Raw genomic sequence first — 15,029 nt, forward strand, 5'->3', positions numbered from 1 at the left:
TACCATGTACGCTGTCGAGGATAGACATCATCCCGTCCCACCTCCGCTCTCAATGGATCGCATCTCTGCTCCGTCCGTCCAGTACCCGTCGGGGCCCAACTCGCTACGGCAATCCGACCATTTGGCACCAGTGACGAACTACCAAGACGGTCGCTCATGGTCATTACAAGTGGTACAGCAGCCGATCCGGGCTCGTATGTGTGGATTTGGTGACAAGGTGGGTGATTTTTCCGCATTGCTGTGTTTCCCACCTAACACACATCCCAGGACCGAAGACCTATCACTCCTCCACCATGTATTCGTCTAATTGTGCGCGACGCGCAAACCGATAAGGAAATCGATATCAAGTATGTCTAATCCGCTGTTCTCCATCCGCCGACTTCCTAACCCTTCGTTAGTGAGATCGATACATCATTCTACGTGCTCACTGTCGATCTGTGGAATGCCGACGGTACCAACGAAGTCAATCTCGTCAAGCATTCCGCCACCTCACCCTCCATCTCTACCGCCATGTCCTCCTCATATCCTCCTCCGCCCCAGAGCGTATCTCCAACCTACCCCGGTTACAACCAGAACCAGTACCCCGTGGGCTACCCCTCACAGATGAACAACTACTACGGTGGTCAGCAGGTGGCCTACCAAAATCAATACGGTCAGCCAGTGACGTACCCACAATACTACGCCGGTGGTCAAATGCCACCGTCTATGTCGCCCGCTACGCAACCCGTCTCTGGTGGACCGGGGGCATGTTCACTCGCAATCTGATCGGAAGCCTTAGCGCCAGTGCTTTCCGGTTGACGGACCCAGACAACAAAATAGGGGTGTGGTTTATCCTGCAAGATTTGAGTGTACGGACAGAAGGTACTTTCCGGTAAGTCGAATCGGAGAATGGAACTCACTGAAATCAATCGCTAAAAGAAATCTAGCCTGAAAATGAGCTTCGTTGACGTGGGCACCTCGTCTACGGAAACCCCCAACGGCACCCCAGTCATCAATCACGGGACTGCACCCGTCCTGGCGTCGGTTTTCTCCGAACCCTTTCAGGTCTTCTCTGCTAAGAAGTTCCCTGGTGTTATTGAAAGCACCCAGCTTAGCAAATGCTTTGCGCTACAGGGTATCAAGATCCCCATTCGCAAGGACGGAGTAAAGGGACCTCGCCGAGGTGGAGATGGCGATGACGATGATGAAGGCGACTATTAAAAGAACGATTCTTTAATCTATAGTGCACTACGCGATACTCGGGTGGGGGCGCTGGGCTCAGCGTATTGTCTCATCTTCCCTTCTTTCCTCTCTCCCGCTTACTATGAATCAAGACATGGGGGAAACGGCGCGTGGCTTACGGTGTTCTGGGCAAGACCGGTGTTCTGGGCAAGACTCAGGCTTGCAGGTTTCAATATTGCTACTCGAAACGGTGCAGGGGGGTTTTCTGAATTTTTTTTTCCTGACTTTTCTATTGTTTTGTTGGCCTCTGGCTGTGTCTATTCATATCCTTTGCGGTCGATTGCCGCACGTACATATACTTTTCTTATCGGCGAGTTGAGGTTCGGTTTGAATTGCTGAGTGCCGAGACTGTTTGCTCGGCATAGAGAAAAGTCGTTCGATATCCAAATCCACTCTGGCTTTTCAGTTACATGTCCAAATATGGTATTCTAAGTGAGTCCCGTAGATTGTAGTTTTGTTCTGTCTCAGATGGGCTTGTACAAGGGCATGGTGAATTGTCCATGTACAACATACAATATAGTCGAGGTTCGATATATACTAGCCGGCCAGTGTAAACTACCATATCTCACATCTCAGGCCATCCATCCAACCAATTGCCTATGAAAGGTAGCACCCACATACTTCAGCTCAAGAATCAACTCACCTACCTATCTTCCAGCAAGTCATGGATCCCCAGAAGGACATTCGTAGAAGCATATGGCCCTCCAAGTATAGTACATGCTAGCTCACACCTAACGTGGTACGAATCCATATTCCATACATGCAAACCCACGAAACACAGCCTACAGACGTCACACCGTACCTGACAAAATGCCGACAACGCCGGGTTGTCCAACGACATCAACCTCAACGAACTATCCACGTCGGACAATGTATGACACCGTGGAACGGACTGACCTCACTCCTCTCCTGACCGACTCCAATCACCCAACTGGCTGTGCCCATCCTCACCCCATTTTGAAACAGGGCAACAGATGGGAACTTGCATGGGGAAGCTTCCACGCCATTATTCTGATGTAGTGTGCGATCCGCCACCAATCCACTGGGATATTCGAGATCCAAACAGATGAAGTCGTGGATATGCGCGTTGCTGCGTTCCTGCAGGAGATTTTTATTGCATCGCAGCAACCCCAGGACAATCGCAAGATTCAGACTCTGTCAGGGCTTTCGATATTACCAGATTAGCCGATATAGGCTGTGATGCAATGCAGGGTCCGGTGAGACATGGAATATTCCTGCATGTTCGCCGGTGCAGACAGAGCGTCAGTGGCGTTGGACGGTGTGCAATTGTCTCCTCGGAGACGAGGATTCAATGTACGTTTAGTAAGAGGCAGGTTCATTTATCGGTCCGTCGGGGTCGAGTGGGGTTTCCGGGGAAAGGGAGGCCATGTTTCCATGACGGTGATAGGGCGTGGGGGTTAGAAAAAAGGTTCCCGAGGGTCAAGTAGGAGTTTTAGTAACGAATAACATCAAATGTAGATGTTTGTCTTATGAGATAAAGTGGATATTTGCGGGTTAGACCGAATGTGACCGAGAGACGAGCTTGCATTAGAGTAGTGTGGTGATGTTCCAATTATAAACTGAGACAAGGGCAGAAGATCTTCACCCGAACCCCCCGATTCTTACAAGGTTGATGATATCCAATCCACTTCTACTCATCTTCAATCCACCATGTTATGTATGTATCAGCCACTTGGATTCGCGTAGAGCTTTCTCCCATTCTTGGCAGACGAACTGTTCTCCATGTCTCACATATCTCCGCTTAAGCGACGAAAAATAACATCCTCGGTAGCAACCCAACCTCCCATTGTTGCATAAACCGGGCAGAAGATGATTATATTCGGAAAATGAAGTATACAGTACTTTGACACTGTCTCAAACTCTCACAATCCATCATCCGCCATCCAATGAGACTCTCGCCACTTTAGTCTCCCTAGCGGTCAAATCCGACAGTCATGACGGAGATTCCCTCTGATTCAGTCGCCAGGAATGTGCAACTTCTATTTATATTGCTCTTCTGATCGGTCTATATAAAGAGGTCCAACAACCGCCCATTCTTGTTGCTATTCACATCAAGCATCTATTCCATTACACAAAACAACACCAGCCCTGCAAACCTCCAGCTTTCACCACAATGAAGTTCACAATCACCACCCTAGCCCTCCCCCTCCTGGCTGCCTCCGCGCCAACCAGCCAACCACCGGCCAACCCAAACCCAGCTTTCGGCGTGATGGCCATGCGCTCCGCATCGCCCATCCACTTCGCGCAGCTGAATGCCGCCGGTCAGAAGTTCTACCTTGGCGGAGAAACAGCCTCCTACTGCCCAGAGCAGGTCAAAAACTGCCCACCCGGAAACCAAACCGTCTTCGCTCCCGGCGGCGGCTCTCTGGTAAGTCAAAAGTTACACTATATCCCTCACATCTTACAAAACACAGCCATCGCTAACGATAAACAGGATGTCATGGTTCCAGGTGGTCAGCAGGTCTACATTGACCCCAACGGAGCCCTCAGCTTCACCCAGGCTCACTCGGCCAACATCCCCCAGGGCTCCTCGCGCGGCCCATTCCACTACGCTGCTGATGAGCCCTGGGCCCATTACTCCTTCTCTGGCTGGGGCGCCACTGGCTTCATGGCTTGCCCGACTGATGATAGTCGCTGGCAGGTGTTCGCAGCCATTCAGAATGCTACTGTGCCCCACGGCAATGTTGATGAGTGTCTTGGGTTCTCGGCTGTCGCTTTGACTTACGATGGGGAAATTCCTACTTGGCAGTATATCTAGATTAATGATGTGGCCGATGTTCTTTTCTAGCTCGTTTTGAATTCTTGTTTATGTTGCTTTCCTCGATATGCAATGTATCATAATCACGCTCCTTGTTTCTCTAGATACAGGTTCTTTGAATTTAATAAACTGACAATCTCTTTTTTATATCGGGTTGTAGCGTTGTAAGATAAGCATTTGAAATGTGGGATGTACGTACCTTGCTGCCTGCAGTAACGGGCCGAGAAGCTTCAGGAACACCCGTATGGTTTCAACCCTGTAAGTCTATGCTCAGATTATACATTGACCTCGGGAGTTCAAATCAATATGTCATCAGTGGCTGCAGGGATTGTGGAAGGAGGGTAGTACTTGTCTCACTTTTAGCTAGCTAAGATAGTACAAAGATATCATAGCAAAAGCATGTTGTATTCCGTGGGACCGCTCATGATGAAGCCCAAATGCTCAAGTATGACTTAATCAACGGGCTCGAACGAGACCAAGGGTTATGATACAGGTGCGATCCATGCATTCATTAGGCCTTGACAAATTGGGAGTTAAATCGTTGATATGTCTGTGCGTGGGCTCTAGGCGATGGGTGGTCCCCCGCCCACGCGGTCCAATGTGGGCTAGGTGAGGTGGGCAGAGACGAGAAGAAGAGAAGAGGAAGAGAGAAAGATGGACTTGGGCTGGGGGTTTTATACCCCGGGGCAACACGCACCTTCCCAGAATGGCCTCAAATGCACCTTCCCTAACTATAATGCGGTACTGTCATATCCATGAATGTTATTGCTCATTCCGAATCTAAATTACATAGGGTTCTTGTCGGAAGCACAGCGGTATTTAGTCTTGTTGGGGATATATAAATACCACAAAACCATTCAATCGATACGCCAAAAATCATATTCATGAGAGTGCAAGTAACATAAAGTTCGTCCACTTGTAACCTATGCCCCAGGCACTAGGCAGGACAGGATTCATCAAACAATCCACACACGGGAAACCATAATCTAACTTCCATGCATCTATATTGCAAGCTCTAGTCCAACCCAAAAAGACGTCCTAGAGTCCCTGCGATTCGCTTATATATCCAGGCCATGTACCATGGTATGCAGTAAGGCAGCCTTGTGGGTCTCTGCCATTGAGTAGATAAGTCTATAGACTTATGATGATGTGAACCGAACCCACGGAGGGTTCACTATGGGGGTTGGGGCACCCATGACTCCCCAGGTTTGAGGGTACACACATAGTGCTATTGCCAACGCGTGTTGGACATCGTGCTCGTCTTGGATGCATGCAACATCAGACGGCAAAGACCTATATCAGACTAGCTGTCTCTCAAAAGCAGGTTTGGGGCAGGTTGATGTCAAGTGCGACTAGATCTAGTTCCGCCAGATCTTAATCGCCTTGTCTTTGCCTCCACTAGCAATCTTTTGTCCATCGGGACTCCAGTCGACGGCAAACACCTCGTCCTTGTGTCCCGGGAGGTCCATCTTGAGCTTGCCGGTGCGCAAGTCCCAGATCTTGAGAGTAGTATCCTTGGACGAGGACACTAGCATGCGCGAATCTGCCGAGAAACAGCACTGGTAGACTGCACCCACGTGGCCGCGGAAGGTGGTAATGAACCTGGGACGATGTTAGCTATAAATCACAGCAGTCAGATATTGGGAAACACTCACTTTCCATCACGACCGTTCCACAGTTTGACGTGATTATCAAACCCGGCTGAGGCAATATAGGCCATGTCAGGCGAGAACGTGACATGGTTCACCTCCTTTTGATGGCCCAGCATCCGTGCGACAGGCTTGCTAGAAGTAGACGGCTCCCACAGATACATTGTGAAATCGTCACTGGCAGATACCAACCGCTCGACAATAGTGTTGTTCACTGTTGCCGCCTCCTCAAACTTCTTGCGCGCAGCGGCGACCTTCTCAGCCTCTGTCACAGGGACCTTGCCAGTATGGTCGTGGTAGGCGGTGCGAAGAGCAAAGTCTGTTGAAAGCGCGAGGTGGTTGACACGGTGAGCATGCGCCGCCAGAGTCTGGAGCAGGGTACCGTCTTTCGGATTCCATATCTTGATGGTCTTGTCGTGGGATGCAGTATAGATCTTGCCAGTACCACCCCATCGCACACAAGTAACCGAGGACTTGTGGCCGGTGAGCACATGGTCAGTCACTCTCGAGACGACATCCCATACGCGGACTGTTGAGTCCTTGGAGGCGGATGCCAGGCGCGGCCGCCCAGACTCCTGCACGTGGTATGGCTCCCAGGCCAGGTTCGTGATCCACTTTGCGTGGCCCTTGAGCCCTGCACCTAGCGCCGTGCCCTGCTTTGCATCCCAGAACCTCACGGTATTGTCCATGCTGCCGGTTGCGATCATGGCCCCATTCGGCGAGTATGCGACTGCCAGCACCCAGCTGGTGTGGCCCTTGAGCGTATGTTTCGGGGTTCCAGTGTCACAGTCCCAAACGCGAGCAGTTGCGTCTCCACTTCCGGATACCATAGTAGAAGATGAGACTGGGGAGAAGGATGTTGCTAGAATTGCTTCACCGTGGCCCGCGATGGAGGCCGCGCATCGTGAAACGGCTCTCACTCGGAAAACTGCCTGCGGTGTGTAGAAGAGGGACACCGTATCTTCGGTGGTCTTGATACCGGGCTGGAGTAGTGAGTGGTACACATCGCGGAGAATGTCAATTGTCTGTTCCTCTTTTTCGGAATGGTAGGCGAATCGGTATGGTACTCGTCCATCCTCCTCCTATACAAAAATCGCCGTCAATACAACATTCAATTGTCAATTAGTCACAATGAGCGAATCTTACATTTCCTTGTAATGTGTTTAGCAGAGTCTCAAGGTTCTTCACGTTGGCATCGGCGACTGGGACCGAGACCGCAGGCCCGGTGGGCTGCCCGGTTGCTTGGTCGAAGAATTGAACTCGAACACTCCCCAAGTCGGACGGAATACTCTCAATTTCCTGCTGCTCACGGGCCTTATCGGCCTGAACGAGCTTTTGGCGCTTGCTGGGGGGAGGATAGAGGGTCGCCATTGTTATTGATTTTGTGGTCGATGGGGGAAAAGAGAAATTTTGACAAGCAAAATTATCTCGATGCTTATCTATCTTATCGGCCCTATCGATTTATCCATCTACACCATCTCGACCATGAGAGTTGGGTCTCGCAATGTCGGTTTATTCATTGTATTCATTGGATTCACTGGATTCTTTTTCGCCATCAGCTTCCAGAGGCACAAGTAAGCACCCAACAGCGAGGCCGACCACAACTGCCACCAGTGTCGCAGCACAAGACATTATCTGCGCTGTCAGTGAATCGCGGGGCGTCTCATCCACCGTTGGCCTCGCATTTGTCAATCTTGCGACCGCTGAAGCAGTGCTTTGTCAGATATGTGACAGCCAGACTTACGTCAAGACAATCATCAAGATTGGTGTTTTTGAACCTAGCGAGATTTTGTTCATGAACACTGCCAAAGAGTCGAAGCTCCGCTACATCATCCAAGAGAATTTGCCAGATCCTATCTTCACTTTTCTGGATCGCAGATGGTGGTCTGAAAAGACAGGTCATGACTATGTAGACCGGCTGGCTTTCCCGGAGGAAGTTGACTCGCTCAAGGTGACTCTAGGCGGGAACTATTTCGCAGCATGTTGCTTTGCCGCAGTATGAACACAATTACTGTCGCCAAAAGAAAATACTCACATAAGAATTAGGTCCTCAAATATGTTGAGGTAGAACTCCAGCGATCTTTTACCACCCATTCTCTTCGGATACGCTTCGAACCGTCCCAAGGGTCCATGACAATTGACTTGTCAACTATTGTTTCCCTTGAACTCATCCAAAACCTGCAAAATGCGAAATCTAAAGAAAGTCTGTTTGGGCTACTGAATGAGACTTTGACGCCTATGGGAGCCAGACTCCTCCGCGCTAGCATCTTACAGCCTTCAACAGAACGAGTCAAGTTGACAGCCAGGTTCAATGCTGTGGAAGATCTGACCACCAAAGAAGATATGTTTGTGTCTGTGAGGCAAGCACTCAAGGGCTTTATTGATGCAGACAAAGTATTGACCGCGGTAGAGTGTCCGAGTCTAGCCAGTATTGAAAGCTCGTGCTAACGAACTATCAAGATCATCTTGGTTCCCACCAAGCGAACAATCCAATACGTCGAACAGTCTGTCAACAACGTCATCATGCTCAAGACCTATGTTTCTGCGATCAAGAAAATCTTCCAAGCGCTTGGAGCAGCACAAAGCGATTTGCTGCTTACCATACGCGAAGTAGACTCTATATTCCTTTGGTTTCTTTCTCGCTCAAACTAATGCACTTTAGTTGTGTGCTCCTGATGGGTATCGTTCAATTGAAGAGCTGATTGACACAACACTGAATGAGCATGTAGCCTACCAGTCAAAGCCACTTGATCTGAGGAACCAGCGCATTTACTGCGTCAAGGTCAGATCGGTATACTCCTATATCGGATATAGTTCGCTAACGTGAATTAGGCCGGCGTCAACAGTTTGCTTGATGTTGCGAGGCAAACCTATAAAGAGGCTAATGCAGACGCCACAGAGCTGATTGAGAAATTAGCAGGCATGTCGGAAATTATGAGTTTCACAAATGGTTCTGACTTATCTCAGAGAATTGCGACATGGTCTTGGACTTGAAGTACGACACAGCACGGCAATACTACATCTGTATTCCTGCCACAGAACCAGGTCCACTACCAGATATTTTCATCAACGTGTACCGCAAGCGAAACCGCATCGAGTGCCAGACATTGGATTTGGTCAAACTCAACCAGAAGGTCACCGATGCCCACAGTGAGGTGATCAATATGAGCGACCAAACAATCCAGGACCTGCTCCGAGACGTGTGCACCGAAGTATCCGGACTTTTCCGAGTCAGTGAAGCAATTGCAATGCTAGACATGCTTGGGGCATTCGCTCAGCTAGCAACGAATCACGAGTACATCAGACCAGAGCTGACCGACACTCTCGCCATCAAAGCGGGACGTCATCCGATCAGAGAAAAGATTCATAGCAGCAAGTTCATCCCAAATGACGCATATGCAACGCCGCAAACAAGATTCCAGATCATCACAGGCTGCAACATGAGCGGCAAGTCGACCTACATCCGCTCACTAGCCCTGGTGACAGTCATGGCACAGATAGGATGTTTCGTCCCAGCTCAGTACGCCTCCTTCCCAATCTCTCACCAGCTCTTCGCCCGCGTCGCCACATCAGACGATCTAGACGCGAACGTCTCGACCTTCGCAGCAGAGATGCGGGAAATGGCATTCATCCTTCGTAATATCCAGCCACGCAGTATGGTCATCATCGATGAGCTAGGCCGCGGCACTAGCACAACCGACGGGCTCGCTATCGCCATCGCGCTAGCAGAAGCACTCATCTCTAGTAAAGCCCTAGTCTGGTTTGTCACGCATTTCCACGACCTGGCGCAGATTCTCGCCGAGCGCAGCGGTGTGATCAATCTTCACTTAGCAGCAGACATCGCCCCTGATGCATCCAAGATGACCATGCAATACCGTATTGCAGAGGGTCCTGTTCCCGATCGCCGGTATGGACTTGTCCTCGCCAAGCTCGCTGACCTTCCATCTGGCGTCTTGGATAAGGCGCGGTCTGTCTCAGAGGCAATGGATCATCTGGCCAAGCGTAGGAACAGCTCATCGCGTGCTGTTGCTATTGCCCAGAAGCGGAAGTTGCTTTTGTCTCTACGTGAGCAGCTACTGATTACCCGCGATGGTACGATGGATAACGATGTCCTCCGGGCTTTGTTGATCAAACTGCAGGATGACTTTGTGCTGCGCATGACTGCCATTAACAGAGAAATGGAGTCATTCCCCGGTGATGAAAGTCAGACAGAGGCTCGTACTGAACGTCTTTCTCGTACACCTGAAACCCAAGCGTTGAACTCGAGTGAGCAATACGAAGGAATGGAAAACAAACGCGTGCCCGAGACCATCGTGATCGAATCTGATTTGGATTCTGGGTCTGAGCATGTCACCGACAATGATAGTGTAGTGTTGGTCGGAATGACTTGAAGTTAACGAGGATGGTGAGTGGGCTGACCTTTCTATTGTCCCCTTTCCTGTAGATCATATTTATGTACTCTTATGGTGGCAGGTTGATGAGTTGACGATCTTCGAGAGTCACATCATTCCCTAATATAGGTTATCAGACACATGAAATAAAAGAAATATGAATTACCTCTATACAATACAATATATCTGCATTCGCTAGTAGGTACAACAACAAAGAACAATAAATTCACCCCAACACATGATATAGGTTTTGATAGCGCTCCCCGCCATGCCGTATTCAATCAAACATAGGCCAAAAGCAAGGGCCAATGGACATAAGAAACGTAAATCCGTCGAAATGTGACAATGAATTAACCAAAGTGGAACAGCGTTTGCTTTCCCTTGTTCTTCTTCCCTTTCTTACCATTACTAGGTTCGTCATTACTAGGTTCAGCCGGAGACGCAGTTCCAGAACTCGGCGCTGAGCCCCATGCGTTCGGGGTAGGGCCGCGGTTATCATTCCAACGGACGGTGCCACGAGTCTTGCCAGCCATGAGGACGTTGGGCTTTGCCGCTGCTGGAAGAGCGGGGAATGAATCAGCGCCGTGGGGAGCGGGTGCGGCGGGTGTGCGACTGGAAGATGGTGCTGAAGGTGATGGGCGGCTGATCGGGCTAGGCATCGAAGGACGGGAGAAAGACGGCGGCGGGGCTGCTGCTGCCCAAGGAGTAGCGGGAGAAGCTTTTCCACGGCGAGACGATGGGCCAGCTGCGGCAGAGAGGGGAGGGAAGGGGTTCGAGGGGGCATTTGGGAGGGCCCCACTTCTGCCGACGGCAGAGCGGGAGGATTTAGCAGTTGATGACTTCAGGCGCAGGACGCGTTGGCCGCCAGTGTTGACTGCGCCTGTTGACATTCCAGGTAAGAGACCACCGGCTGGAAGAGCTGGGTAATCCTCGTTGATGGCACGCCAGTCATTCCAGGATTGTAGGAGGCCGGAGCGCTTGGACTCATCCTCGTATATCTCAGCGAGCTCCTTGATGAGCTTTCCTAGCTCGGTGCTAGATGTGTCGAATAATGAGAAGAAGGCATCAATTAGCTCGGTTGCTGAGATGGAAGAGGCGCGGTAGCTTGATACTCTGCTGCGGAATTCGGCGAGTTTGGTAGCATCATTGCGGAGAAGATTTGAAGCACGTTCGACCACAGCCTGGTGGCGCATTCGGCGGGTCTGTTCTTGTGCAGTAGCTGGTCCAGAGTTGGCAGAAATGTTCAGGCCTTCGAAGGCTGCAGTAGGGAGAGGCTGAGGGCGTGACGCGGAGCCAGACTGCACTGGAGTGGCAGCGGCGGATCGCTCTGGAGCACGCACGGGTTGGACGTCCTCTCGGGTCAGCTGGCCGCCAAAGTTTCGGGTCGAGACAGACTGAGAACTCTGTATAGCCATCTGTCGCTGGTATGCAACTTCTGCGCGGGTCATTGGCTGTGCACTGGAGATTGGCAATGGCTCAGCGTTGGGGTCACGTCCTCGGCCAGCACCGCGACGCTGGCGTTGCTGTTGGTAAGGAGTGCGCATATTATCAAATTCGGCCAGATCAACCATTCTCGCGTCTCGCCGAATGTCCTTTGAAAGGCCATCGGGATGTGCCTCGATTTGATGAGCCTTCAAGTCCATTTGCGACTCGAAGACGACAAACTTTTTTTCTAAACACTCTTTATCCAGGCAAGCAAAATGGTCCTTATGGAAGTGATTCTCCAGTGCGTTGTAGTCAATATAGTATTGTTGTTGACGGTGGGAGGAGCGTCGGTCACAGATGTGACACCGTTCGTGTTTATCGCGGCAGTGGGCGTAAAGCTCATCGTCGCCATAGAACCGTTGACGACAGAAACCACACTCAGGGTGTCCCTTGAAGCCACTCTGGTCAATGGCTCCAGGCTTGTCATCGCCGGACCTTTCGTGCTTGCGCAATTCCGCCGGGGTGAATAATTCATGCTCATGAGTGAAGACCTTCTTGTTACGAGTACAGAGGTCACTAGTAACAGGCTACAGTCAGCGGCTGATCCAAAAATTGCGCAGGTTATGATATCAACATACCACATAACTTTGCTGTGCTTGCTCTTTACATGGCGGTGCAAATCTGGCCACCCCAAACAGGCCACATCACAGTCCTCGTCCGGACAATTGTATCGCAGCAACAGCACTGTGTCTCCAAAAATCTCATCATTTTCATATTCAATGCCAAGGTTTTCGTCTATCCGAGCAAAGTCCTTCTTGTCGAACTCCTCATATCGCCGCACTGGATCATCTGTGAAGATCACGAAGTTCGATTCAGTCTATACAAGTCAGCAGGTGGAAACAGTATTACAGCAAAAAGCAACGCAGCTTGTGGAGACATTGTCGCAAGATGATCGTACCCTGCAATGAGCACAAGCCTTGTTCTTGTACAATGCGCGCAAGCGAAGCGCACAAATATGACACGTTCTATGGTTACAGGGGGCGACCGAGGTATGTTCGACGGCAGAAGCGCAGATAAAGCAGACTTCCCCATCATCTGCATCGTCCGTGGCCGCTTCTACCGGTTTCTTTGTTGCTGGCGTTGTGGCTTTTGAGGGCTGAGTATTGTGATTATTGGTCTGATCAGTATTGCGAGTTTGTCGACCTGCATCGCTGCCACCACGACCGCCACCACGGGTGCGAGGCTTGGGCCGTTTTTCTCGATCGCCGGTATTGTGTTGCGAATCTCCACGGCCGGGGGGAGCTGCCCCTCCGCGGCCGCGGCGACGCCCGCCACGACCCTGGCTGGACAAATCTGGGGTTGGGGCCTGGTTATCGGCCATTGCGGAGACTGGAAGAAATATCACAACGCAAGCTATGGCTCGGTGTCGATGACAGGTGTGCTGGAGCTGCAAAGCTCTGGAGTTTGTGAATTGTGGTGGGGGAGAGGTTCTGGGAAAAAAAGTGAGATGCGGCTGACTGATCCCGCCGGTATTGGATGAGGATGTGAGGTCTTCAACCGATCTCGTCCAAGATTTGTGTCTTTGATTACAAGAAAATCTCAGTTGACGGATTTATTGATCCTGGACCGTCTATAAAAAAAAAAGATTGGTGTTTGCCAACTCCCTTGCACAAGATGCTGGTAAGCATACATATTGTTATTGGGCAGATTCATCGGCTTGTTAGCACTGGTGTATAAGGTCAAAACACGATGAGCTAGGAGCCTTGGAATAAGAGACTTTTTTTGGCTGGTAACAGAATGGCCATTGGCTACAATATATCTAAATATAGCCCATATTAGGCTCGACAAACCAAGGAGCACCACTTAGACAGAAGTTGCGCAGATAGCACGTCGATATCCATGACGTCTGATAGTGCACTTGACCTCGAAGCACAAATATCATTTGGAAGTTTTCAGTTGGGCAAGCCCCCTTACCACCAGTCAGATGGGTACATTCCAATCTGTATACAGTTAGCTAGGCCAATCCAAGACCATGACAAGGGCAAGGTTGGTCCAGGCATAAAAATCGCACCTTTCTTTTCCATCCCCTTGAACTTGTAGTACAGTTCTTGCCCTTTTCACCTTGAGCACTTCGTCCAGCGAGCATTTCCTTTATCCTGCGTCTTTCCAACACGTACCACCCTAAGATCCCGACATTTCGTGCTGCATATTTACTCCTTGGCTTGTGAGTAATCAGACCGAGTATCAAATACACGTCGATGAGTCCTCATCCACTAACGATCTCTAGATTAACTCCCAGGGCGTCATTTACTCGCGTCATAGCAGATAGAACCATACGTGGAGAATTCGTATGTTTCGATGAATCATGTGGAAGTCGCCGCTTTCTCGTTCATTGCATCGCCCCATCAAGTCGTTCATGAATTTGAGCGGCATATTCTGGACGACAGTACATAGGAGAGGATCGGTGATACAAAATACTAGTCTGCCTCCATTTCCTTTTACTGCTGTGCTCTATACTCAGGAGAACTGAAGAATTGAAGTAGTCCACATGTGCGTCCAGGATGGCCTGTTCAGGTATACCTCCGGCCGATGGCTGATCAATGAGGAGCACCAACTCAAGAAGCGTTACGTGAAATTCAATATCAACAATATTTGCTCCCAAGTCGCCTCTCTCTTTGGCCCTGGAACAGAGTGTGTGAAATCTCGAGGGAAACTTCAACAAGGCTTTCTTTCTCACAATGAATGACGGCAATGAGGTTATAGTGAAAATCCCTTGTCCAAATGCTGGGGCGCCGTTACTAACCACGGCGTCCGAAGTAGTTACGTTGAAGTTTCGTATGTTCTCCAAATTCCATCTCCCAAGATGCTCGTATTCTGATTGTCTAGTCAGATCCAAGTGATCGACTGTGGGAACCCTTCACATCCTGGCAGCTCTTATCAAATGGCTCTATGGTTCCATTAAGAAACTGCCTAGTACGGCTTTCTCACGACTGGAAAGATTGAGGGCTTTTAGCATGCTGTCCATTCGAGTTTACGGAAGACTATCTTCAAAGGCACAACGAGCAGGTCCAGCTTTACAAAGACGCAGTATATATGTGGGATACCGCGAGGGGCCAACTCCACACGGATGACAGCGGCTGAATCCCAGTTGAACAATGGGAATATACAAGTGATGAACAAATATCTCTTTGATATGTATGTGGAGACTATGAGCGAAGAGTTGTCACCGGAAGCAGCGTCAAAACGGTGACCTTTTCCTCCACAATAATCGTAGGAAAGAAATATTCAGCGAAATCCTCCTTTAATTAGATGCAATACCTATCGCTATATTTTATTCTCTAACCATAAATCAATCATAGATTAAAAAATGCTCACTTCCGCTAATAACGTTTGATAATTGCAATACCTTGCATGGGTCTATAGCTTAAAATTTGGAAGAGGCCATCCAACATTGCAGAAGTATTCCAGTCTGACTCGCGTTTCTTCACAGAGAATAGCACCGCCAGGGTAATAAGAGAGTACAGTCGCGGGCGTCATGAGGGAACTGAGTCGAAGATTAAAATT

General features: G+C 49.9%; 7 protein-coding genes across 7 annotated transcripts; 5 read left to right on the forward strand and 2 right to left on the reverse strand.

Annotated features, from left to right (window-relative positions):
- Nucleotides 1-4: 4 nt before the first annotated feature.
- On the forward strand, nucleotides 5-1,200 carry N7500_004004 (velvet factor family protein; the record flags this gene model as incomplete). The annotated part of the gene is made up of 5 exons (XM_056675150.1): nucleotides 5-217; nucleotides 268-347; nucleotides 399-701; nucleotides 779-871; nucleotides 927-1,200. The coding sequence occupies 5 exons, from the start codon at nucleotides 5-7 to the stop codon at nucleotides 1,198-1,200; spliced, it is 963 nt and encodes a 320-aa protein (XP_056535675.1).
- An 831-nt stretch (nucleotides 1,201-2,031) lies between these two features.
- On the forward strand, nucleotides 2,032-2,241 carry N7500_004005 (uncharacterized protein; the record flags this gene model as incomplete). The annotated part of the gene is made up of 1 exon (XM_056675151.1): nucleotides 2,032-2,241. One exon carries the CDS (start codon nucleotides 2,032-2,034, stop codon nucleotides 2,239-2,241), a length of 210 nt encoding a protein of 69 aa, XP_056535676.1.
- A 1,114-nt stretch (nucleotides 2,242-3,355) lies between these two features.
- N7500_004006 (putative IgE binding protein) lies at nucleotides 3,356-4,000 on the forward strand (the record flags this gene model as incomplete). Its single annotated transcript, XM_056675152.1, has 2 exons — nucleotides 3,356-3,610; nucleotides 3,677-4,000. 2 exons carry the CDS (start codon nucleotides 3,356-3,358, stop codon nucleotides 3,998-4,000), a joined length of 579 nt encoding a protein of 192 aa, XP_056535677.1.
- Nucleotides 4,001-5,358: 1,358 nt separating this feature from the next.
- Nucleotides 5,359-7,020, reverse strand: N7500_004007 (G-protein beta subunit; the record flags this gene model as incomplete). Its single annotated transcript, XM_056675153.1, has 3 exons — nucleotides 5,359-5,602; nucleotides 5,656-6,731; nucleotides 6,796-7,020. 3 exons carry the CDS (start codon nucleotides 7,018-7,020, stop codon nucleotides 5,359-5,361), a joined length of 1,545 nt encoding a protein of 514 aa, XP_056535678.1.
- A 133-nt stretch (nucleotides 7,021-7,153) lies between these two features.
- N7500_004008 (MutS family protein MSH4) lies at nucleotides 7,154-10,040 on the forward strand (the record flags this gene model as incomplete). The annotated part of the gene is made up of 6 exons (XM_056675154.1): nucleotides 7,154-7,645; nucleotides 7,696-8,055; nucleotides 8,110-8,259; nucleotides 8,312-8,431; nucleotides 8,482-8,569; nucleotides 8,617-10,040. 6 exons carry the CDS (start codon nucleotides 7,154-7,156, stop codon nucleotides 10,038-10,040), a joined length of 2,634 nt encoding a protein of 877 aa, XP_056535679.1.
- Nucleotides 10,041-10,390: 350 nt separating this feature from the next.
- Nucleotides 10,391-12,846, reverse strand: N7500_004009 (E3 ubiquitin-protein ligase HEL2; the record flags this gene model as incomplete). The annotated part of the gene is made up of 3 exons (XM_056675155.1): nucleotides 10,391-12,041; nucleotides 12,104-12,342; nucleotides 12,424-12,846. The coding sequence occupies 3 exons, from the start codon at nucleotides 12,844-12,846 to the stop codon at nucleotides 10,391-10,393; spliced, it is 2,313 nt and encodes a 770-aa protein (XP_056535680.1).
- A 1,167-nt stretch (nucleotides 12,847-14,013) lies between these two features.
- On the forward strand, nucleotides 14,014-14,715 carry N7500_004010 (uncharacterized protein; the record flags this gene model as incomplete). The annotated part of the gene is given in 4 exon segments (XM_056675156.1): nucleotides 14,014-14,160; nucleotides 14,174-14,300; nucleotides 14,356-14,438; nucleotides 14,479-14,715. The coding sequence occupies 4 exon segments, from the start codon at nucleotides 14,014-14,016 to the stop codon at nucleotides 14,713-14,715; spliced, it is 594 nt and encodes a 197-aa protein (XP_056535681.1).
- Between the last annotated feature and the right edge of the window lie 314 nt (nucleotides 14,716-15,029).

Source organism: Penicillium coprophilum, assembly GCF_028826855.1.
Source record: "Penicillium coprophilum strain IBT 35676 chromosome Unknown utg000002l_segment0_segment1, whole genome shotgun sequence".
NCBI lineage: Eukaryota > Fungi > Ascomycota > Eurotiomycetes > Eurotiales > Aspergillaceae > Penicillium > Penicillium coprophilum.